Raw genomic sequence first — 25,038 nt, 5'->3', positions numbered from 1 at the left:
TGCCAAAGATTTTCCTCCTAGACCCCAAAGGACATCACAAAAGAGGCAATGGTATCAAGATCCCTCATGAAGTGATGAGCATTGTCAGAGCTGAAGTTTTTTTTTCCAAAGTCATCCAGGATGGCAAGGTCTGGCTGAGCCATCACTGACAGCAAGTTACATGCACACAGATCCAACTGCAAACACCAAGGCCATTACCAGAAAGGGCAGGCTCACAGCATTACTTTCCCCTTGGATTGTAAATTCCACCAGAATTGCATCTACTCATGCCTGTACAGTACCCAGCTCATGGGACTTGGCTCCTGGCAAGAGAGAAGCAGGGTTGGGACCATCACAACACTGCTCAGCATCAGGCTGGGAAGGAACCCAAGAGTCCAGCCCCCTTGGTCCTGCCCATCACACCACCCTCTTCGCACCAAGCCAGGAACTTGGGCTGAGCTCCACACAAGGATTCTGGTGCCTACGTCCCATTCATTTCAACGAATTTTAGGTACCTAGATGCTTCTGGAAGCTCTGGGCCCAAATCCAAGAGTCCAACTGGTAGGTTGCTGATGCCCTGTAGCCTCCAGAGGCAATGCTGGAGAAACTGTTACACAATGGAAGAAAACCAGGATGCAAGGCAGAAGGAGAAGGCAAATGAAATCAAGGTCAGAATTAAATTCTTTAATACAAAAAAAGTTTGTTTGTCGTCGTCGTCGTCGTTTTAAGATATATCTGTAATTTCTTTGTTTAAAAATAAATATGTACTAAGGAATATCTTGAAAAAATTCACTAGACACAATATGTAGTGTTAATATCTTTTTTCCCCGCAATTATTACAGATAAACAGTAGCACCAATAAATAAAATGATAACAAATATTAAAATTAAAAAGGAGAGAGATTCAAGATGTAGAATTTTCTATTTTTTCCTGTTTCTTCTTTTTACATATATAAAAAAATTGTAGTGTCTATTTAATCCGAATCACACATATACATAAACATATATATATATACAAACACATAGCCAAATATATATATAGTATGTAGATGTATATCTAACCGTTGTCTCAATAGGAATGTGTAGGGGTAGGTGTTAGAGAAATTAATTAAATAACTGCCCATAACATGCTACTGACTCTGCCAACAATTGGGGAGAGATGGGATGGGACAACAGGAAGGTTAAATTTATACACAACCAGTACAAAAAAAAAAAAAAAAAAAAAAAAAAAAAAAAAAAAAAAAAAAAAAGAGGTACGGCTTATAAATAGTTGAAATTAAATATTAACAAAGAATACTGAAAAATCCCTACTCTTTAATTAAATTATCTGTTTAATTTCTAATTTAAAAAGGGATATTAAATAAGTATATAAAACACTTTCTCTTCCCTCCCCCAATCGGAAGCCTCTGTCTTGCACATGATGCAGCATGAGTATTCTACATTGCAGATGCAAGCACCCACCCATGTGTTTTCTCTCCTTCTGAAAGCCATCAGTCGGATGGGGAGATCCTAGTGGTTAGTAGTCGCTTGTTGTGAGTCTGTTTTTAGACTGTCTTGTCTTTTTGGAAGCTTTCCGTGTTGTACATTATCAGGCGTTGAAAATTCAATTGCAGATGGTGTTTGGCAGCATTCTGACACAGACCGAGTACCTTTTTGATTATTATTATTATTAATAATAATTTTAATCACAGAACTAGATTATATATATCCACATAGATGTACAAACACACTTTCAGGGGTGTGTGTGTGTGCGCGCATGTGTAAGGTGGGTTTCACACACATCACAGCCTACACTGCAGATACACACATAGCCAAGAACCTCACGACACAGCTAAGGGACTCCAGCTGTCTTCACATTTGATTCCCCAGCCCAAGACATGGAAAAGGGGCCTGATATTTACAGTACGTCATTAAAAAAAAATCTTGACGTTCTTAAGGGTCATTCACACTGGGCACGCAAACTGAAGGCAGCAAAATTTGCTTTCTTTTTTCCCCCTTCAATCTTGGCATACATATATATTATTTTTTATATATATATATGTATAAAAATAAATATATATATATAAAAAAGAGAGAAAAACACATACATACATACATACACACAAATGCATACATTCACATACATACACACACACCCCCACTACTGTGTATATACTTCTGATTAATATCCCTTTCCAGAAATGTTCCATAAGCATCTTGGATGCTCTTGAGTGGCAGCTCTGTGCATGAAGAAAGCAGACAGTGCTGAACAACTGTGTGGCTATGCACCGGTCCCCATTCTTGCTTCAGCACACTGTAGACCTTGTGTCCTTCTGCAGCCACCAAGGGCGGGAAATCTAGACTCCTGTGATAATTCCTTAAACAGAAAGTCAGTGCGCATCAGCTGCCCACCATCCTTAAGAGAAGCCAGCATGTCTCCCTGGCAAAGGTTCTACAGCGAATAAAGTCAACGCAAAATGTACACTGACATCCCATGTCCCAGCAAGGCAGGCAGGTTATGAGACGAGTAAGGGCGAAGGTTGGGGGAAGAGAGGGGAGGAGGAATCCTTGATCACGGAGATGGCCATATCCTTGGCCTTTGACCCATCGCACCCTAGGATGCCGCTCTTTGGAACTCCCTGCCCATCCTCTCCATCACCTCTCCTCCCTGTCCCAGGCAAGGAGAAGGTGGTTTGTGGTACAGCACACTCTACAGAGAAACAGCGGAGGCCGCACAAGTCAGTTAGAGTTAAGAAGTTTACACCCAGCGCTTCTACTCAAGTCCAGTCTTAGCTTGTTTCTTATGCCCCAAGTAGCCGCTTGTGTCCACAGCAGTCGAGTATTATCCAGTGAAGACACCAATAACATTAGCAATGTTAAAAAAAATAATCAGTATATATATATATATATATATATATATATAATATATATATGTGTGTGTGTGTGTGTGTGGTTAGGATATACATATATGTATATATAGATGTGGTTAAAATATATATACATATATATATATGTATATGCATGTATACACACATATATATGTATGCATGGGAAAACCCATCAAATACACCCCTATAAGTCTTCCTGGCTCTGTTATTTAGCAGCATAAAAAGAAAAATAAAATAAAACAGTTCAAAACCCAAAGGTGAATTCTGTGCGGCGGGTGCCTTGGGGAATGTTCCTTCCGGAGTCCATCGTCCGTACTGAAAGTGCTGTGCTCTACCGATCCTTCATTTTTAGGGTTCATTTGGATTAGTGTTTTGTTTTGTCTTATTCTGTCCAGGCGAGAAATCAGGCTCCAGAAACAGGGCTGTTTCCCCTTCTTTTCCGCTGCTCACCGTCTCGGTTTTTCACATCTGTCAAAGAGGAGAAGGAAGGAAAAAAAGAAAACAGGGGTTAATGTTTGTGATGGGGGTGCAGCTAGGGCAGGGAAGGGAAGGAAGGATGGTGGCTAATGTGTTTAAGAGCACATGGTGTTAAGACATGGCATGACATCACTGGTGGGGTGAAGTGCTGTGCAGATGGGGCAAATCAGCTGAGAATCTCAACCCCACAAACGAGTCAATGAATTCTATTCCCCCAGGCTCACCTGGACAGAGCAGGGGGGATACTCAAACAAAATCTTGGAGCAGAATCAGTGGCTTCCTCACAGATAAGCTGAGTGTTTGCAGTTTGCATCTTTGCACACCACACACACAAATACACACAAACACAGAAAAACAAGGCTAAGCAATGCATGCAGAGACACACCCTTGGCTCTCCACCTAGCCTCTTGTCTGGGTTGGAAGCATTGCAGACAACAAGGCCCCATGCAGGCAAGAAGGTGAAAAGTAAGTGCTTTTCATTCCACTAGCTGCTGTGAGAGGGGGTTAGCACCAGAGAACAGCAGTGGCCTGAAGAAGCAGCAGGAGAAATGAGAATTTACCCTCCCCTGTACGTCTCAATACTAATTCTACAAGAAAGAGCAAGAGAAACTTCAGCTTAACCAGCTTTTTATCTGGAAACTGATAAGCTAACCACTCCTATGACTCCTTCCCATTTTTCTGGCCAACACATCACCTCTGGAAACCTCCCTTAGTGCCAATTACTCCATCACAGAGAGGGACTAGTAAGAGAAACTAGCAAACCCCTTCTGCCACCATGACTTCTTTGGGGTATTTGTTTTGTTTTTCATTGTATTTATTACTATTTCTCACCCTTCAAACTCTGTGGGGTAATTATCGATTACTCTGGACTTTGGGAAAAGGAGCAGGGGGGAATAGGCCAACATTAAGTCTGGACTCAGACTTCAGGGGCTTTGCTTGCTGGGTGAAGTTTAACTCTGGAAGTCGCTCTATTCTGGCCCCTCCATTAATTACTTTCTCACTGAAATTACAGCACCCCAGAAAAATTCTCTGTATACAGAGCAGTTTCCACCATGTTGGCAGTGCCAATGCCTCTCTGGCTTGGACACAAAGCATTTTCACACCCAAAGGAAGCACTTGCTACTTGTAACAGCCTTAGCCACCTAGCCAATGGATGTCTCCTGTTTTCAAGATAGAGCCACAGACCCTGGATCTCTTTCCCTTGTATTCTCCCCTTAAGCCACTGCCACTGCAATACTGCAGAATCAGGAACAATCTCCTAGATCTCTGTGAAAGGGATCCAAGTTCAGAGTCACAGCCAAGTGCTCATTAGCAACCCTATTTCTATATCTCCCTCCACACAGGTAGGATGATCCCACACCAGAGGTGCACACGTAGCTTGTGCAAGTCAAGACACCCCTCTGAGTTCACCAAAGTGCTCAGGTAAGAACCGGGAAATCAGTTTCTTTATGTGTCTGTGCCATAGATGGTGTGTGACAGCACTCAGGCGACACATGCACAGCATGGATATCTGAACTAACACTAACCCCACAGTGCCTTTATGTCTCCCACCTCACATCTGAAATAGGCACCCTGGCCTTCACCCAGGGTCAGACTTAAACCTGCTGTATTCCATTCACAGTCCTGAGTGCGGCCTCTCAAACCACAACTCTGAACAGGACATGGATAGGGAACTGTGAGCACCGTACAAAAACACTGGGTGCTCTCCCTGGCCTTTAGAAGAACAAAGAGGCAAAGGAGAATGTAGGCTCAGCCTTGAGGGAGGCTCGTAATGGCTTTCCTCATTCTGCACACAGCAGAGCATCTACAAGCCACAGAAAAGGGCTTGGAAGACAGGGGTGGTCAAATCCTAGTCAGTTAAGGATTTGTCTTTGTCCAACAGTATGCTCAGAGTTGCGTACAGGTAAGGTACAGAGAGATACAGACTCTCCCCTGCCTACCTCAGCAACATGAACTCCATTATCCTATTCTAAGGTAAAGAATACCTGAGATACAAAGGGCCTGTCTCTGGGAGCCATCCCCATCCAAGTCCTGAGAGCACACCTGAAACAAACAGCTGCCCTCTGACACAGGGAAACTCTGTCCTCACCCCAGTCAGCCCCTATGCTCTCTGGCCCACGTAGGACAGAGAAAACAAGTAATCAAATAGCACTGGTGCCAGAAATCAGCAGGAAGCAAGCTCCCCCCCTCTTTCTCTTTCTCTCTCTTTCTCTTTGTGTGTTTCATCCTTCAGGACACAAACCTGCAAGTGCGCTCGTTTAACTCAAGCTGCCTCGACTTGCAACGTGAGTCTGTGAATTTGCAGGAACATTTACAGGTCTGGGGATCTTGTACAAACAAGTGCTTTCTCCTCTCTGAGCAAGGCTCACAGTGACTGCAAAAAGGCAAAAGGAAAGATGTCTAAGCTACAGCGCTTCAGCAGAAAGAAAATACACATGCAACACCCTGAACATCAAAGCAATCCCCTTGCCCCCTCCCACAGCCCCCATGCTGCCAACTGGAGTGCCGTGGGCTGATGGATTTTCCAGCAGCACCTCAACAGCCCCAGGACAGCAACCCTTTGCATTAGCATAGCGAAAGAAAACAGGCCTTCTGCACAGTATTCACAAATGCTGCATTGGATCCATTGGCTCAGGCCAGAGGGAGGAAGAAGGGGAAAGCAAGGATGGGAAGGTGAGCGATCCCAGCCAGCTATTGACACATCAGTGAAAGGAGTTCTCTGAAGTGAACTATTCGAGTAGAAAGAGGCCAGCGGCTAAACGAGTTAAATACACGGGGTCTCTCCTCCCCTGGAAAGCAGCTGGGCTCCAGTATCACATGCTGACCCCTGCAGCCGGCACCGCCCTCCTTTCTGTAAGCCCCATCCCAACCTCGCCACCTAGGAGTCTCCTATGGAGGGGCCGTGAATTTACAATGCAGAATTTTGTGAACCACCATGAGAGAGGCAGAGCAAAAGAGACAGGGAGAGACAAGCCACCAAATCCAGCAGAAAGAGAAAAAAAAAAAAAAAAACAAAAACCAAAACAAAACAGAAAGAAAGGCCCCCGCGGCTCCCCAGCACCCCCTCTCTGGCTTCCCACTGTCCCACCTCTCCTCTCCACCTGTGACTCCACCAGACACACACGCACATGTGCACACGCACACTCACACACACACATGCATGGAAGATGCCAGCCTGTCACCAGTCATCATAGCAGTGAGGACACGAGACAAGTGGTGGAAAGCAGATGACAGAATTGCAACCGGAAGGTGTGAAGAGGTGCAGGGTATTCGTCCACCCACCACACTCTTGTGCCTTGGGACAATGGTCACCACTGATGATTAGAGAGCCAAGCGAGCTAAAGCCACCTTCCCTGAGATAGCCTTAGTGCCAGAGCAGTGCCACCAGCAGCACTGCCCTGCAGGATCTGCAGCCCACCAGTGACTGGGAGGGGAGGGTGAGATTTGAGCGAGCAGCAAGCAGGCAGATTGCTTTGGGGAGAGGGAGGGAAGAGAGTCTACAAGCAGAGGACACAAACGTACAAGCTGAGTGGTTTGTACCGGCCTTTCTTGCGCTTTCTCTTTTGACCCTTCCCCCTTCCTCGCTTTGATTTTCTGGAAGAAAAACAAAAAAAAAAAAAAAAAAAAAAAAAGAGAAAGAGAGAGAGGGGGGAAGAAAGGGAGAGATAGAGAGAAAACGGAAGAAAACGCAAGGAAGAAGAGAAAAAAAAAATACAGCCATGTGCCTTGCTGGGAGGGGAGAAGCACATGAGGCAGGACTGGAGGGTAAATCCCAGGGCTGAAGCACAGATCTCCACCTTGCACGCACATTCACCAGCTCCGGTGCTCCTGTCAGCTCTGCAACCAGCCGGCCCACAGCCAAGCCAACATCAGGGAACTCAGCAGAGACCTCCTGCAAGGCTGCTGCGAGCCGAGGCAGATCTGCTGGAACCTCAGAGGGGCACCTGCCCCCTCCAGAGAGAGGCAGTGGGAAAGGGGCAGGGGGTGAGAGGGAGAAGGAACAGAAAGCTTTGTGAAAGCATCACGCCACCGTGGTGAGTGCAGACAACCATTCCAGGCGACAAGCACAGGTGCACAACAACTGACAAAAGGCAACCTGATTGAAAGAGCTCTCTTCAGGGAGGAGGAAACCACTCTGACCTGATGCACTGCCCAGCACTGGGCCTAGGAGGGGGCAGCTGAGCTCCAATAGCTCTGCTGCAGGGTGGGTGGCAATCCTGCCTTGGGATGGGAGCGCTCCACAGACAAGGGAAGAGATCTGATCTCAGAGAGGGCTATCCAACCTAAAGGCTTTGCTTATCCACCTCACCTCCCGCCTGTGGTTCAGAGGACTCCAGAAGACCTTACTTGGATGTCTGTTACATCTCTTCTGGCAACCTCTATTCTGAGTACTGAAGAGTAAAGAGGGGGAAGTGGATGTCCTGACCTAGTTATTTTACCCAGGAGATAATCAGCAAGCAGCTTTCAGTTCTTCCCTCCTGTCACTGTCCACATGGATCTGCCAGACAGACAACTAGATGGAGCCAAGGTACTGACTCCATTCTGAAAAATTCACCAGTTGCCTCTGATTCTTGGGCAGGAGCTGAGCAGGCAGGGGCTAGGATATGCAGTCCTGGACACTAACCATGGATCCCTATGGTCCATTGAGAGCACAGGGAGCGAGGGAGGCTGGAGCCTGTACTGCTCCTTGAGCCACATTAGCACAGGAGCAAGGGAGAGACATGCAAGGAGAAGGCCCTAGGCAAAGCACCAGGGCTTGTCAGGCAAATGAGTCCCAGCTCTGAGGCGGTTCAGCAAAGGCTCCCTCGTTCCCTGGTGCAGCCCACCTCGGGAGAGAGCTGTCAAAGGGAATTGGAGGGACAGAAGAGAAAGCACCATAGGTGTCTCCTAGGCCCTGTTCAAGTCGTCTCACTGGAACGAGTGTCAGAGCACCAGCTCAATCCCAGTTCTGCCCTACATGTCAGGCAGGAGTCACAGGGAGACGGTGAGGGGAAGAAAATCAACCTGAAGGGAGGAGAGTGGTACCAATATAACAAGACTTTCAATCTGGCATAAATCAAAGCACACCAGTCTCTCCCATCCCTTCCCTTCCTTCCCTGGGGAGTGCAGAACCAGCAAAAAGCAGGCAAGGTGCTGTTAGAAGAGGAAAAGTGAATGCAACACAGTCTGAGCTGGCTGCTACACCCACACCCCATCCTCACCAGAGCTCACACAGACCAAACTCTCACACACCTTCAAACTACAGAGCCACACAGACCAACTGTCCCCAACACGGCCCTGCGCAGAGAGGACTGTTGGCTGCACGCAGTCTGATGCAGCCAGGAGCAAATTTCCAGGGGGAGGAGGAGAGGCTGGAAGGCAGCTAGAAACATACAACCACCAGGAGAGGGGTGAAAGAAGCTCTCTCTCTCTCCTGTTTGCTCCCTCGGTCTCAGATTCAGCCTCATCTCCAAATATTCACTTTTTCCTCTCCAACTCCACACCTCTAAATGGCAGAGTTGCTTTTCCAGTCATGTGCAGTCCAGCTGATCCTCTCGCTCAGAGAGATCATTCTTTCTTTTCAATGTTGTTTTGTATTCTATGCTCATCCCTGCAACTACTGCAGGATTAGAGCTTATTTTTCTACTTTCCACAACATTTTTACTTTGGGGAGGAAGTAAAGGGAAGGTTGTGACTTAACCTCCTTCAGGCCACTAAAGCAAATCCATCAGATTCAAAAAACCCATCATGAAAGCCTTTACCGAGACCCAGCTAGGACATCCACCTCCCTTTACACCCTCCCAGGTCCCCACCCAAACAAAACCAGTGTCACATCCTGCATGGCATCAGTCCTGCCTCCAACAGGCCTCTACTTCCACCTCTCCCTGTAGCCAGCAGAGTTCCTACCAAAGCTGCTGTGAAAGAAGCCAGCAAGTACTCACTCAAGCAGCAAGAAAAAAATTAATAATAAAGAAAGGCAGCAATTTGCAGTAACCAGAAACACCCCAGGAAGAGGGAAGGGGAGAATGGGGGCTGCACCTTGAATCCATTCCAGCAGGACAGACATGGTGGGACTTCCCTGACTCAGGAAAAAGCATTAGGAATGATTGCCATGGCCATGGGTCATGCAAGGTCCATGTCTGGGGTATGAAGGAAGGACCATCAGATCTGGGTTTCTGTGACTACCTGGAATGGATTCAGAGCATCGCCCCATGCAGTACCATATGCCATTTCCAAAGACACCTTCTTAAAGTGAGCATATCCAACCAAAGAAAAGGGCAAGGGGCAGTGGGGAAAGGAAATGCCAACCAACCACCAAAAGAGAAAGGAGGAAAGGCTTGTCACTTACTTTTCTTGTTTGTTTTTGACATCTTTCTTTGGTCTGTGGAGAAAGACAGAACAAAGGCCTCATTAGAAGAGAGCTTATCACATATACTTCTGGTATTATCCCCAATTCCCACCTAGTCCAGGGAAGGACATGTACAGGCAGCATTGCAGGATGCCCATGGCACAGGTTAAATGGTCCATCTCAAAGTGGTTTTGCTCCCTTGTTAACCCTTGCTGGTAGCTAGTGCAAAAAAGATCCCAGGATGCAGGCTAGCACTGTCCACCTGTGATAGCTAGAGACAGAAAAGCCCTGACAGCAGAGGGCTTCTTTCCCCAGACTCAGTCGTCCCACTGCAAACCAACCAAGAAGGCTGCAGAAGCATCTGAACAAGAGTCCCAACCCAATGGCAGAAAAAAGGAAAGGCTCGGAGTAATTTTATTGCAAGAGGAACCAGTGCTGCTCCAATCTCACCTGCAGTCACATTTACTGTGCTGTAAGAAGCTCATGTGTGATATGTGCTGACTCTGATGAGGTTTAATTCTCATGATCTGGAATGAAAGAAACAGAAAGGGTCACTGCCTGTTCACTCTTCATGTTCACAGTCCCAAATCAGGCTGCTGTGCAGCAAAGCACTCACACCCCAGGTGCTCCTGGGAAGAGCAGGGCAGAGTTCGAGCTAGCTCTGAGGCCCTGTTCTCTCAGTCAGGGAAGGCCTTTGATCACAAGCGAGCAGCAACGCCAGACTTGTGCCAAAGCTCTGTTTGCTCGTGCATGCCCAGTGCCAGCACTGGTGGACTGCCTTGGAGACAGGCATGGGAGAGGGTGTACCACCATAGCAAGGTCCTCAATGAGCCCTCCCTGGCTTATGCTGGACAGACAGTAGCTGAAGATCCAGCCTGCTCGTGCAGAAGCCATGCTTTAGTCTCACACAAAGGTCCCAAATGAAAATTCCAAATCCAACTCCTTTTCCTTAAGCCACCATTCCTTCCCTGACATTTCACTTTCTCAGTAACTTGACACACAAAATAAATCTGGATATTTGTGTTTAAAGGAGTCCTGCAAAGCCAGACATCACCCAGACCCCAGCCCCAGGTATATTCAAGAAAGTTATTTAGAAGCTATGGAATACTGTCACATTCTCTTAACCCAGAACATGGCTGGAAAATTCGCTCTAGAGATCTGCTTTTATGCCTCTGACCCTTTACAGGCATGCAGGCATACCAGTCAAGAAATGTAATTCAGCAAGGAATGGTGGGAATAAAACCATCCCTAGCTACACCAAGCTAGTATGGCTGGAGCCTGCAGGTGGAAAAGCAGTATGGAGAACCATGAAAGGGCACAAGCAGGTTCTCCAACAGAGTTCAAACACAGCCCAAATTTCAAGTAAAAGGACCTGCTGGTTAATCACTTAGCACTACACATCTCTCATTGATATTAAAAATTGACAGCAATATTTACAGTGGCCATTCAAGAAGCTAAGGGACAAAAGTAGGTGAGGGAGCTATGGGTTATGGGTAATGGGCACCAGCACGATTTTGGACAAGAGCTGGGATCCAGTCTCACAGACAAGGGCAGTAACTAAGCTCTCTAAAGCAATTTGCATCTTTCCCCACAGGCCCAGCCTTTGCTATCATGACCACCTTCAGCAGCCTCCAAACAAAGGAGGGAGAGCCCAGAGGCAGAAAGGCTTTTCCAGCTGACATGGAACAGTTTCTTAGATCCCCTTTAACCCCTGCTGTGCCAGGGTAGCTAAAGACCCAAAATCCCCGCTCTGCTGGTACAGGCTGACATCACATGCCCTTCAGAAGAGAATACTGACAGATTTTCCCCTTTTGCCCTGCTTCAGCTGCCTTCAGAACAACAGCTGTGTGTAGACTTAAGGTGTGCAAGGGCCCAAGGAGTATCTTCTTTGGGAACTGGGAGACAACACCATCAGAAATGCTCCTTTGCATTCTCTAAACACAAAGTGCTCCTTTGCATGCTCCTACCTACTGCATTTGGGCAGGAGCCAAAAAACAGACTCTCCTCTTAGCCTTAAATAGACATAGGCAACTCATCTTTTAACCCTGTGTGGTGTAACACGAAGCACCAGAGTCAGAAGAGAGGTTCCCTGGGGTAGGTTGCACTTCCTCTAAATTAGCTGGGAGCTGGGACTTGGAGCGGCTGTGATGGCTGTCTTGCTTCCTTGCAACCAAGCATGGCAGATTGCAAGCTGGACCCTCACCTCCATTGTGACGTTGTACACATCCACAGGGACACATTCTAGGCCCTCATCGCCGCAGCAACCTGCACATCTCATCAGAGGCACACAGGATGGCTTGAATATGTACTCCACCTCATCAGGGTACTCCTGGAAAATGTCCACCAGGGTCTCAATAGTCCTGCAGAAGCTGCGCTCGTAGACTTCCAGGAATTTGATAACTAAAAGAGGAATGGAAGGAATAAGTTAATGCAAACTTAGCTCAAGAATGTCTAGCGCTTCACCCCTTACAGTGAGCCAGACAGTTGCAACACAACTACCCTATGCTCTTCACTAACAGTCTTGCAGGTCTAAATCCATTGTCTGTGCTCTACATACACATCAAGTGGGAAGGGAAAAAGACAGTCTCCTCCTACAGCTGCTTCAGGGCAAAGGCAAGATGGACAAGAGAGCATCACTGTTTGCCTTCCTGGTACCATGATGCATGCCACAGGTGACTCTTCCCCAAATCTCTTCTCTGCTTTTCTCCATACTCCTGGTATGCTGCCACTAAGAGTATCAGGTCAGACAAAAAAAAACCTGAAGCTGCAGCAGATAATCTGTGCTCTGGACTAAGGCCCTTCACTGGTTTGCCCTTTACTCCCTTTCAAAACAGTCAGTGGATGCTGCAGTGGTTTTAAAGCCAGAAGCATCCTTTGTACAGACCTCAGCACACAGACACTTCTAAGAGCAAGCAGAGGCTCTGAACTATGGAGCTACGCATCTTCACCTTTTCGGTCATCTACCTCTTTTGGCTATGCAGAACATCTTCCTCAGCAGGTCACCATGGAACCATGACAGCATGCATTACAAGTCACAGCCTCTGTGTCTCCACACTGACCACTTTCCCAGACTGAGGAACCAAGCCACCGACTGAAAGATTCAAAGTAGGCTCACAGCACCCCCAGGATTAACCAGACTATATATTTGGCTACTGAACCACAATGAGACAGTGTGGGAGGGGGAACAGGGTGGATCTGCCATTATCCTATGCCTTCCCTACAAATGGAGCAAACACTAACTGCTTGTGATCTGCACTGATTTCACAAGTATTTCTCAATGTTTCCCAGTCTCTTGCCAAAGCTTCATTTTGCTGCTTGGTCAAGGGTTGGAGAGATTTAAAGAGATGAGAGATAGTATAGATAAGTACACACACACAAACCCCAGGTGCTAGTACAGTATGGCAGTGAATACCTGGAGCCCTCCAGGCCTCCTAGCTCTAGCACCACACTGGCAACAGAGGATGTCTCACATGGAGCAGAGGGTAAGAGTATACACAAGGAGATAGTACCTGCCCCATGCTGTTATGCACCATAATGATCCACCTGTACAGTATGCAGAGTCCTCCAGCACCAAGGTTGATAACTCAGAGTGATAAGAGCAAAACTGCTTGCATCATGGAAAATAATGGTCTCCAGTAAGTGCTTCTAAAGTGCCCTGAACTTGTGACAAACTGGCATAAAGGTTACTTTGCCACAAAAATGCAAAAGCTGCAGGGCTTGGAGCTCAGAGCCCGCAGTTAATTGTTCAAAGTTAATTCTAGGTCATGCGGGGCTGACAGTGCCATAGTGCTGAAGTCCTGAGAGCGGGTACAAGAGGGGAGGAGCTTCCCTCCAAGGAGTTTGAAGTGTCAGAGAGCATGAGCAGCTATTAAAAGAGAAAGTGGCTTGTGAAAGGGAAATGTAGCCTGGCAGGCACGGACTGCTTGTTGGTATTCCTTGTCTAGAAGACGTTTCTGTTCCTTGTTCCTTCCCTTCCTCTTCCCTCCTCCCCTAACTGCCGTATGTCTCCTGTCTGTTCTCCTATCTTGTCTGTGACTACCTCCTTCTTCCTGTTCCCCTTTGGAATGACCTTAGTCACCGCCTATGTTCCAACAAGTTGAACAATTAAATAAGTGGGAAATTCTGCGGGCACAAAGATAGTCGCTGAACTGCACTGTTGATTATTCACACTGTGCCAGACACAGGATCTGAGAACTCTGGCAGTAAAGGCATAGTTCAGAATAAAAATGCTTACAGACCTACGTCAAGGGGAGGGATGGAAAGTAAGAGGGAGGGAAAGCACCAGTTACCTGTGCAGATCAAATGCTGCTCACCACACCAGTCTGGGGCATAAAGGAGGCAGAAAATGAGAGTAGAAAAGTGAAGTGAAACTGACTGGCGTCTGTCATGCTTTCCTAAATATTTGCACTACCCAGGCATTTGGATTACACCAGAGAAACCAGACTACAGATCAGCCCCAGAACAGCACATTCAACTTCTTTTGCAGGGCCTTTACTTTCACAGCTGCACCCTGACAACTATAGTTGATATCTGAGAGATTTGACAGGACTAAATCGTTCACATGAAGAATTTGGGAGTTTCTACCTTTACTTTAACACATGATGGTTTTCCAAAGTCTGGATCAGCCTCTGAAAAGGAACCAGGGAATCCTTCCCTAGCTGCCAGTCAGAAAGTCCTGCCACAAAAGGCACATTGCCATATTTTGCTGGACACAGAGCATTCACATGGAGACTGCGCAACACTCTGTAGCTCATTTGCACAGTTACCACCCAAACCAAACCGAAGCACATGACTGAGGTACAGTCAACCTCATAGCAAAGCCCTGCTCCTTCTACCATACCTACACTTACTCCTATGTACTGGAAGTTATATTGCACACTTTACTGGGCTGATTCTGCCTGTGCTTCCTTTCCATTGGTTGTGTCACAAATGGAAGAAGGTCTATTTCATGGGGAAGCACAGGAAGGTCACCAAAGGACTACCACCACTAGTTCTGCTCCCTTCCTGAAATCTGGGCTTCAGCCCACATTAGAAGTTAATCCCACAATTAAATCACACTCCTACCCTGCAAAACACCTCCAGATTTGAGTCAGAGGTTCTTCATTGTGAATGGAGGGGGAAGGAAGGTTAAAACGCAGACAGGACACATTAACTCTTCAAGGCAGAGTTTAAGTTCAAATTTGGAGCTGCTGAACAAGAATATGCTGGACTAGAAAAGGAGAAAGTCTCTGATCATTTTGTCTCCCTCCCCATCAACGGCTTAGCAGCAATACAGACACACTGTTATTCTGAAAATAAAAGTGCAGACACAAGTGCTGGTGGTTTCCTTTATTTATACCAGAAAATCTTTTCCCATGAAACAAAGAGTGTTTGTCTGACTCCTCTACAACTTCCTGTGCCACAAAACATGTGGAAGCCCCTCTTGAGCTCAAAAGGGTAGGGGCTGAAGCTAAAATAACAGTCTCCAACCAGAGTAAGTCCATCCCAAATAAAAACCTGTAACAGCTTGACATCTCATAGAAAGCATAAAATGGCCAAAGACACAAACCCACCTTTCAGCCCAAGCCCCTAAGAGCTTCAGAGGAAGGAACTACAAGACTGTCCTTGGGTAACAGAGGCCTGTCATCATCTGCTCTTCACAGAGGAGAAACTGAGGTATAGAGAGAGGACCTCTAAGTTCAAACCACAGTACAGAAGTAGAGCCAGGAGTCCTAACTTCTATTTCACAGATGTATCTACATTGCAGAACCTGAAATAGCACCAGGACAATAGCACCTAAGTCTCACCACTTAAATTGCCAGACCAGGTTCTCCTGCAATCCCATCAGCCTTCTTGTGACAGAAGTTAATTCTGTTTGATTCTTTCCCTCCCCAGGAAGGATTTGTTGGGCACAACAAATGGCACAGATGAGGACACTAGCTCTATTCCACCAACAGCAGAGAACTGGTTACCAAAATAAGCCTCACAGCAGGCTCCATCTTGATCCCTCTGGAGTCACTGAACCTTCTTCTGTTGACTTCAGCAGGAGCAAGGGTCAAGCGCAACAGGCGGCAGCCCACCAGCAAATCAGAAATTTTGCCAGCACAAAATGGACACCTATCCCAAGCACAGCCTGCCACAAACCTCTGGCAACACACATGGAGTCTGTCACACCAATGAAGTTACAGAAATTGAAACTGACTGCTACGAAAAAAAAAAGGCCAATCTGGGCCCACAGTGCTAGAGCCCTCTGCTGACCTCTGGCTGGAATAACGCTGAAGGTCACAGCCCGTGGGGACCCTGCAAGACGTCTGCCAGACCCTGCCATGCAACAAGTGATCTGCTCTGCTGTGAGGGTAAGGGGAAAACATGGCCAGAATGGTCTTAAAGCAGGTGATGATCACCTCAGCCTGAAGGTTTCGAAGTTCACAGCCCTTTTATCCCACTGCTGAACTGAGGACTGTGGACAGAAGCCAATCCCCTGACATGCACAGGGTATCACTAGACTTCTCTGACCAACTCAGGGGCTGACTGCCCTTCTGGTCTACATTTAGTTGCATGAACCAACAAGGCAGGGGACACTGTCACACCCTGGCCTTTGGGCAATGGGAAAGACACAAGATCACAGCAGCTGCAGAGACACCACCTTGTTTCCCTGACAGGCAATGGTCCTGTCCATACTGGAAAACCAGGAACCAATTAGTAGAACCCATCAGAACCTATCAGAACCCTAGAGTGCCATTCCCTGAATGTGCAAAGTCTGCTAGCCCAAACCAGAATAAAAAGGTGTATTTTTCAAGCCTGGCTCTTTACAGTGCTTAGCAATCTCCTGACTGCGGGGGTACCTGAGACTGCTGGGAGGCATGAGCCCAGAAAATCACCCTGCACTGCCCCTTTCTCCTTCTCTTCCTCAGAGACCTGCCGTCTGGGGGCTGCTCCGGCCTTTGTTCAGGGATCAGTCCTGGCCCCAGCCGGGCATCACCAGTACAGCCGGGAAAGAGGCAGGCAGCAAAATTTGACAAATCCCTTCCTACAGCAGTGTGGCAAATCCCCAGCAAACTGCTCGCCGCTACGCAGCTCTTTGTGTGCGTCCGTGTGTGTGTAGAGATATACATACGTATATATATATATATATATATAAATGAGAGTGCGTATGTGCACCAGCGCACGCACGCAGTTTCACTCTGAGTTGTGGTAAGCCAGGGGCGGGCTGGGCCAGCCCTACTGCCCGCCCTGGCACTGCGGCCGCCCCGGAGCCCGGCCCCACGGCCACCCCCGGCCCGGCCCGGGCCCGCGGCGTGGGCGCTGCAGCCGCCACGAAAGGGTTGATGGCGGCGGCGCCTCCCGCCGGCAGCCCCCGGTCCCGCTCCCCGGGAGGTGGCGGTGTTGGCCGCCGGCGGCTCCGGGGGCTCCTTTCCCCCAACCCCCGGCCGTCCCCGCCCGCCGGAAAGCCGCCCCGCGCTTACCTTCATTGGGTTTCCGCTCCCCATCCCCCAGGGCAGGCGCAGCCTTCGACAACTGCAAAGACAACAGACAATCAGTCACAATACGGAACCGTGACGCGGTCCCGCGGCGCGGGGGGTCCCGGGCAGGGGCCCCGGTGGTCCCGGTCCCGTCGCCCCGCCGGGCAGGGGGCGGAGGGAGTCCCGGCGGGAGGCCGAGCCACTCCCCGCCGGCCGCCCCGGCGGGCACAGAGGGACCTTTTGTTCCCTCGTCCCCCGGGGGAGACGAGAGGGGCACGGGCGGGACGGCCCCGGGCTGGGCGACGGGGCTGGCAAGGCGGTGTGCCGGGCCCGAGAGAGGCCCCAAAGGGAGAAACGCATCCCCGGGGAGCTGCTGCCAGTGACCGCGGGCAAACACCCGGAGCAAATGCGAGCCCGGCGGAGAGAAGTAACGGGGAGACCTGCTGCTGCTGCCGACACGACCGGTGGACCCGGGCACCGCTTCTCCCCGTAAAGGTGAATCTGGCCCGGGAGGGCAGAGGGGGAAGAAGGGCGGTCAGGCTCGGAAGGGCATCGCTCCCCTCTCAGTGTCACAGATATCTGTCACCCAGCAGTGGTGGCCACGGAGGTGTCGGCATCTGGCCGGGTGTCAGGGCGATTAACTGTGACAGCACCACTTTGCCGACGGACACTGCCAAACCGCCCGGGTTTTCTTCCTCTCTGATGGAAGGGAGGGCGACGCGCGCCCTCATCTTAGTGGTCCCAGTCCCCAGCCCCTGCGTGGATCCCATTCCTGTGCTCCACAGCTTCCCCTGGGCCAAAAACGAAAAGGCTGCAAGCTCTGCAGTCACTCCTGCTGCCTTTTGGGACTAAGGACATTTCCAAAGCACTGATGCAGGCAGGAGTGGTAACAGGTAACCCACCCCCAAAATGGTATGGAGAAATATGACACCACTTTACTAAGGAAGTCTTTTTAATTCCAGGTGAAACAAGAACGCCACTCTTCCTGCTCTTCGTGAGGGCTTTAGCTCTGATGTAACTTTCCAGCCAAGTCAGGCTTTCCCCTGCTGTTCTGTTCTGAACCAAAATGGAAAAAGCCAAGCTTTCTTCACTTCTCCGAGGTATGTTGCCACCTGTGTGACGCCATCCACCCCAGAACCTGCTGCCTTTCAGCAGAAGCCCATAAGAAGCATGGGTATCCATACAAAATACTGCTTTGTCAGCAATGTGCTGTGTTCAGGCTTAGAAAAAGGCCCTCTGATCTAGTAGCTGAAGACAGAACTGAATTAAGGCCAAGTCCACCCCAAGCTCACAACAGGAATCTGCCACCTATGGTCTTCTAAGCAGTCCTGTACGCAGGGCAGCACCATCATCCAAGCAGCCGAAAATGTCAGCTTTTAAAAGGAGGGGGGCAAGAGAGTCAACTAGAAGCCCCTCTCCCAGACATTCTTTGGTATCTGTGCATAGTTCCCTTTGTCTAAGGTCCCACTGACCAAACTTGTTTCTCATTTCAATCAAAGTCTTTCTATACCTGGGCATAACTTAGCAGCCCAGACCGGAGATGCCCCATGTGTGTATCTATTTCTTTGGAGAGGAGGAGGGCTGTGTGCCCAGTCTCAGTGCTGTGACGACACTTTAAAAAGCAGGTTCCTAGAAACAGTTTCATTCCTGTAGTGTGAAGGTCACTGCAACAGCACAAACAAAATGGAGGCAGCGGAGGCTGCAGCGGCCTTCCAAAGCCACTCAGTGCCTGACAATCTATGGGTAAAAAGAAAACCACATCAAGGGCAGAAAAGCCTCAATCTGCTATGGCACAGGAAGAGGATCACAAGCCAAGTCAGTTTATTCAAGTCACAACGCCCCCAAGACTTTTCACAGACAGATTTCTGTTTCATACACAAAATGACCATGACAGACTGAGCAAAATTAGCTTGGAGGCACCTTGAGGGTAATTTTTACCCATTCTCTATGCAAAACTACCCAGCCAGCTGCCAAGCCCACTGCCTCCTCATGTGCAAGCACACAGGCTGCACAAGTGATGAGAAGCAGAAGCAAGCCACACACATGCTCTCGCTACTCACCTGCGCCTAGCCAGCACCTTGCACTGCCCCTGATGGAGTGGAGCAGGAGCCAGAACACTCTCACAGTGCTCACCTGGACGTGGGATGTGATCTGACCCCAAAGATGGGAAACGAGATCAGTGCAAAGTGGGCAAAGAGCTTCTGAGCTTTCCCAGGGGAGCTCTCAGTAGAAACTAGAAAGGTTTCCCAGAACTATCAGTAACAGGCTCTCTGCTCACTATTCCAAGAAACTTTTCTGCCCTTTCAGCAGTGTCTTTCACCTGTGTCTAGAGCCCTCAAAGCACGTCCACTAGAAGAGCAGGTGAGGCAGGGCCTTGTGCCTCACTTCAAAACAGCCTGCTATGTATCAGACACGGGGAACCAAAAACATTCCTCAGAACAAGCAGGCCAACTGTGCCCTTCAGTAGGAGCCTGAAGGTCATGCTCTCCTCTGCTGGCTTTTGGCATTACCCAACAGTTCTGTAACACAATTTCCTTCCAATAGATTTTCAACATTTCACAGTAGTGTGGAAGCAACCCCTGGCCTGGCCTTGAGAGTAGGATAAATGAGCCCAGGAATGGGGCTGACAGAGAAAGCTCCTTTCTGTGCTCTTTGCAGGTTGTAGCAAATGCACATCCCTCCCTCTGTGGGGTAAAACCTTCTCTAACAAATAAACCCACTTCACACCATCCACATGTCTGTATCTTCCCTGCCTCCTTTCTCCCCCAGTCCCTGTCCAAAGGAAGCTTTTCTCTGAAGGGAGAGAAAAGGTTAATCAAGTCATTCCTCTCTAACCATCACCCCCCTCACCAGCACTCTTTCTCTCCCTTCCCCTCCCCCTAATCTGTGCAGGCTCATTAAAAGAGCTTTGTAACTGTTTAGGACTGGAACAAACAATCCATCCACTTTGAGAGGGACTCTGGGACAGGAGTTAAGGCACTTTTCGTCTCAGGCACTAGAAATTCTCAGCGTTTTCTGCTTAACAGAGGGGGGGAATGGGACTCACTGCACTACTTCTCCATTGTACAAGCAGACAGAGGTCAGTAATCCTGCAAGCTGCCAGCACAATCAAGGGACCTCTGACAGAACAGACAGGAGAATGGATTTGGGATTGCTCAGGAATCAGTGAGCCCCTCAGACGTCCCTCTCCCCTGCTCCCAAAGGAGTGCTCCTCTTTCCAGCCTGTCCTCAGAGCACAGGAACGGCTCTGGGGAAGGTGACCGACCTGCTGCGTCCCAGCTGCCTGAGGGCTGTGGAAGCAGGTTCTGGTGGCTCCCCATGGTGGTGTGGTGCAAAGGCACAGCAAAGGCAGGCAGCCTGGTGGGTATGCGATCATTAACAGTCTAGTCACAGGCTTGTTCTCCCTCCCTCGGTGTCTGATCACTGCCTCTTCCCTATGGCAATACAGCTGGTATATCCAGGTCTCTCTGCTGTTCTGGGCAGGAGGGGAAGAGCTCCCAGACCATCATCAGGAGTGACCTGTCACCAGCCTGGCAGCAAAACCCACAGATGAAGGAAGATGGAGAGTAACCACCTGTCCCCCATTCTCTAGGAAAGAGAGGACTGGAAGTGGGACAACAATGCAGCCTCTCCAGTACCGTGGTGTGTGAGGACTGTGCACACTGCTCAGCACAGTCAATCAGCTGGGAGGGTGGCACTGCAAAAGTGCCTTTCCTTCCCTTGCCTGCATGGAAAGGCTATCACCACCAGTGGAGGCAGACACTTGTAGCATCAGTGCTTCTCAGACACGACCATGAAACAATTTCCCACCATCTAAGTCTTGCTGCAGGAGCAACTATAACAACTACCTCAGTAAGGAGCCATCCCCCTGAACTCTCACCGGAGGAGTGCCGTGATTCCTTCATCCCTTCTCCTTCACTTCCAGTAAAGCTGCTTGACACATGCTGGACCCTGCTTCCCCAACTCAGACTCTGTCAGGGCTTTATTTAATGCTCTCTAATATGCCTGGCTAGCTAGATAGATCAGCCTGACAGGCAGATAAATATTATCATCAAAGCACAAACCCTAGTCCTGTGTGAAGAGTCATGCCTTCTGCCATACTCAGAGTCATCAGCAAGCTGCCTACGTGAGATCTGCTGGTATTTCTAACGTTCCCATCACTGTGGTGCCCGAACAACCAACGGACAAATAAGGATAGAACCGAAGGGCAGATCTCACCGTTGATCCGCCTGAGCACTTATATAGCCCACATCACCCAGGTATCTGAACTCCAGCTATCTCTCGTGTCTGTCCCTGCAACATTTCCCTCCCAAACTCCTGTAATTCTTCCCTACCATTTTTTCCATCGTTATATTGTTTTCTCATCTGTACCATCCTCCAGCCTAGGAGAAAAGGCAGCATGAGGCTTTTATGAGGACAGATAGATCTCGGCTCTACCTGATCTGCTGTTTCCTCTTCTGGGGAAGAGGAAGGGGAGGGGAAAAGGAACAAGGGGAGGGTTAAAGGGTGTTATCACTGGACACCAATACAGAGTTGTCTATACTATAGGTGGGAAACAGATGCTACTGTACAATTTTACTGAGGAGCTGGGAGGCAAAGAAACTCCTATTCTGGGTGACAGTGGAAAAACTCCCGGAGAGCAGAAACAATTGTCTTACTGTCCAAATCTGGTAGGAAGGGAGCAGGGGAGCAGGGAGCTGCTCTGTGCCACACTCAAGTGAGAGTGCACCTCAGTTCCCATCGAGCACAGCCGAGCACAGCTGAGCACAGCCTAATGTGTGGCTGTCACTGGATAAAGTAGAGATATAACAGGCTAGACACAAAGCGTGCAGTGCTTGCATGACTTCAGTTACAGCTGAAATGGCTCCTAATTGGGGAGTTGCCTTCCAGCATCGGTGCTGAACAAACAATGTGAATAACTGATTAGTTTGCAAGCGACATTTATTTTCATGATTGTGGGAAATGATCTGGCCTGTGCTCTCTCCAAGTGCCGAGCAGAAATGGCAGGAGCGAACTAACCTGTTAAAACCTTTAAAACGTAATCCATGCCTGCCTAGCGAACAGCCACTTTCACGTGGGCACTCTGTCTAAACCCCTTAATATCTCTTGGCAACACAGCCCTCTTGACTCTTTAGAAAACAGATTTATAGGACAGGTTTGCAAAGAAAGCTGTCCTTTTTCCTTTAGAAAAAGGAAAGGAGGAAGAGTTGGTTTCTAATTCCTCAAGAATGACAATCAGGTAAAAGTGACTGAAGAGGAAGAGAAAAATCCTTGGTTTTGAAATCTCGGTGCAGGAGATCTACATTTTGACTTTTTTTTTTTTTTTTTTCCCCAATCTGGAAGAAATTCTGGATCCATTTTGTCCTCTTTGATCTCTTATTTGTTTTTCCAGCTAGGCATTTTGAACTCCACACGGCGGCACGAACCCGAGCCGGGACCCAAGGCAAATATCGCCGAAGCAGCCTTTTGCAATGTCAGGAGACCCGAGGCTGATGCAAGAAGGCAGCGCGCTGCCTCCCTGCCCCGCGCCCCGGCGGGACCCCACGGCCGCGCCGCGAGCCCCGCGCCGGGGCGCGCTCATGTGCGCGGGCACTCCGCACGGCGCTGCCGCTGCCCCGGGGCCTCGCGGAGCTCCGGGTAGCACTGTCCCCCCGCTGCAGCACCGCACGCACGCACGCACACGTGTCTGTGCTGCGGGCACCCACCCGTACTCGGCGCCAGCGGCGCGGCCGCACCGCACCGAGCAGGTGGGAGGCAAAGGGGGGGCGCGAGAAAACAAAAAAAGGGGGGAAAGTATTGTCGGCCGTCTGCCTTCCCTCCCCCTCTGCTACGCGGGGCACAAAAGCCCCCGTCCCGCCGCTTACCTCCGCGCTCTGCAGATAGAGCAGCGCCGCCAGCCCCCAGCGGATCCAAGTGAGCAGAAAGTTCATGGTTGCCGGCGCACGCCGCGAAGCGGGGCCCGCCGTGCTCCGCCTCGCCGCCGCCGCCCTGCCGCCGCCGCCGCCGCCCCGCCGCGCTCTCGCCCGCGCCTCCTCCGTGCCCGCCGCCGCCTCCTGGGGTGCCGCCGGTCGGGCGCTGCGAAAGGTTGCGGGGTAAGGGGGGTTCCTCTTCGGGGTCTCCGGTTTCACCTCTCCATAAGCCCGGCTCTCCGCCGGCCCCTGCTGCTGCTTTCCGTGGGCGCTCCGCCGGGCCGAGCGCAGGCTCCGCGGCCGCCCTGCCGCCGCCCGGCCCCCGCCGCCGGGCAGTCCGAGCTCCACAGCGGCGCCCGTCCGCGGTGCACTCCCCGCGTCGCGGCAGGCAGGCAGACACCCGCGCCGCGCTCGCTCGGTTTCGCGCACTCACGGCAAAGTTTGCGCGGAAACTTTCAATGCATCTCTTTTCCTGCGCCCCCTCTTCGCGGCGGCTGCCTCCGACGGCTCCCCGAGCCGGGGTCGCCTCCTTGGGGAAAGGGGGCTGATTCCGCAGCCGCTCGGCCCGACCCCTCTCCGCAAATCGGGGTGGTGGTGGCGGAAAGGACGAACAGAGCGTTTTCCTCTTGTCCTCTCCGTTACTGTCTCTCCCTCTCTCTGTCCACCGCTTTTAAAAAAATCAGAATAGCAATATATGGAAAAAAAAAAAAATCCAAGCTGGATAGAGAGGGAGGGAACTGGGGCGTGGGAAGGCTCTGTACGAAAGGAAGGAAAAAAAAAAAATCCCAGCGGATCAAAGTATAGGTGGAAAAAAAAAATAAATTAAACGAGAGGATAAAGCAAGGCGGCAAGCTAACAGCAGGTCCCGGTGCCCGGGGAGGGCTGCTCCCGCGGCGTGCGCTCCTCGCCCCCGGCGCGGCGGCAGTCCCGCTCCGCGCACTCCAGCGGCGGTTCCGCGCAGCGCCCGCCCCACCGCCCGCCGCTCGTCAGCACTCTGCAACTGATCAGAGCGGCCACGGGGAGAGACGCTCCAGCAAGTCCCACCTCCTCGGAGATGGCCCGGCCTCCTCCCCGCCCTCCAAGCTGTAGCCCCGCGGTTCTGTACGCCAGAGCCGTAGCCCCGCGGCTCGCGCATTTCGAACCCAGATCCTTGCCCTGCTTTCTCGCCACGCTTTCTGCCATGCCGATGGATACATGTTCGGGTCAAAATTCACTTTGCCCGTGGGAATTGTTCCAAAGTCCAGCAGAGCCATTTGGGGAGAGGGGCGGCAGGGGACAAACTGTAATCACATTCATCATCTGACCACCCCCAGGACGTGACTTTTCAGATACAGGGATTTCTTAGCACCTATGTGTTACAGGGCTGAAGGAGCGTTATCCTCAGGTGGGTTTTATATCTCTTAACCCAGTGGTATTCTCCCATGCCTCTGGGGCTTGCCTGTGCTGGCTGAGTGGTGCCCGGGTGTGCAGAAGGGTGTCATACTAAATGGGTGAAGGTTTTGCCAGACAAACCCCACCCTGCTTTCTGAGAAGGTGTTGGAAGGGCAAGGAAGCAGCCTTGTCTCGCTGAATTTGGTGCCGGCATTCCCCATCTGAGCTACTTGGTTCCTATCACACAGAATATTTCTTCATACAGCATACATAGTAACAATATGTGTGTGTCAACTTACATCTTTCTCCTGCTTTCATCCTCCAAGGACCTTTTGCGGCAGATGGAGTGGAAGTCCAGACTGGCAGATCCCCGGGCTCACCATGGGCTTGAGGAAGGGGTAGGGGGAAAAGACCCTGAAGAAAGAAAAGGCTATATTGTCATTTAAAAGCAGGTATTTCAATGCTGTTCCACGGACTCATCGTGATACCGGCAAAGCATTGGCTCCATAGAGGCACCTGCTGGCTGAGAGAAACATATGAAACAACCCAACCCTCTCCTCTCCCCCCACAAAAAAACACCAAAAAAAACCCCTTTGCTTTTGGTAGATCTTAGACCTGTTCATCTATGTTTAATTTTTAAAGATTTTGTGTCACCCCTTGGTGTAC

General features: G+C 49.9%; 1 protein-coding gene across 8 annotated transcripts; it reads right to left on the bottom strand.

Annotated features, from left to right (window-relative positions):
* Window positions 1-642: 642 nt before the first annotated feature.
* On the bottom strand, window positions 643-23,723 carry VEGFA (vascular endothelial growth factor A). 8 transcript variants are annotated; one of them, XR_010997489.1, is made up of 8 exons: window positions 22,957-23,723; window positions 17,096-17,147; window positions 11,854-12,050; window positions 10,101-10,177; window positions 9,651-9,683; window positions 9,341-9,487; window positions 6,845-6,916; window positions 643-3,313 (listed from the first exon to the last, which is right to left on the bottom strand). XR_010997489.1 is itself a non-coding variant. In XM_068185432.1 (8 exons), exons 1-8 carry the CDS (start codon window positions 23,020-23,022, stop codon window positions 3,292-3,294), a joined length of 651 nt encoding a protein of 216 aa, XP_068041533.1. In that variant the 5' UTR covers window positions 23,023-23,723; the 3' UTR covers window positions 643-3,291. The 8 variants fall into 8 exon arrangements, 5 of the variants coding, with proteins under 5 accessions (XP_068041533.1, XP_068041535.1, XP_068041534.1 ...); XM_068185432.1 differs by lacking the exon at window positions 9,341-9,487 and adding an exon at window positions 5,565-5,696; XR_010997488.1 differs by lacking the exons at window positions 643-3,313; window positions 6,845-6,916 and adding exons at window positions 5,560-5,696; window positions 7,749-8,326.
* Window positions 23,724-25,038: the final 1,315 nt, after the last annotated feature.

This window comes from Anomalospiza imberbis, chromosome 3 (assembly GCF_031753505.1).
Source record: "Anomalospiza imberbis isolate Cuckoo-Finch-1a 21T00152 chromosome 3, ASM3175350v1, whole genome shotgun sequence".
Taxonomy (NCBI): Eukaryota; Metazoa; Chordata; class Aves; order Passeriformes; family Viduidae; genus Anomalospiza; species Anomalospiza imberbis.
Note: the sequence above shows the minus strand (reverse complement) of the source record. Positions and strands in the feature narration are given on the sequence as shown.

Coding starts and splice junctions, on each gene's coding strand:
- VEGFA (XM_068185432.1), bottom strand. CDS start 23,022: ATGAACTTTCTGCTCACTTGGATCCGCTGGGGGCTGGCGGCGCTGCTC. Junction 17,148..22,956: donor TCTATCTGCAGAGCGCGGAG/GTAAGCGGCGGG, acceptor TTGTCTTTGCAG/TTGTCGAAGGCTGCGCCTGC. Junction 10,178..11,853: donor TGTACAACGTCACAATGGAG/GTGAGGGTCCAG, acceptor CTTTCATTCCAG/ATCATGAGAATTAAACCTCA.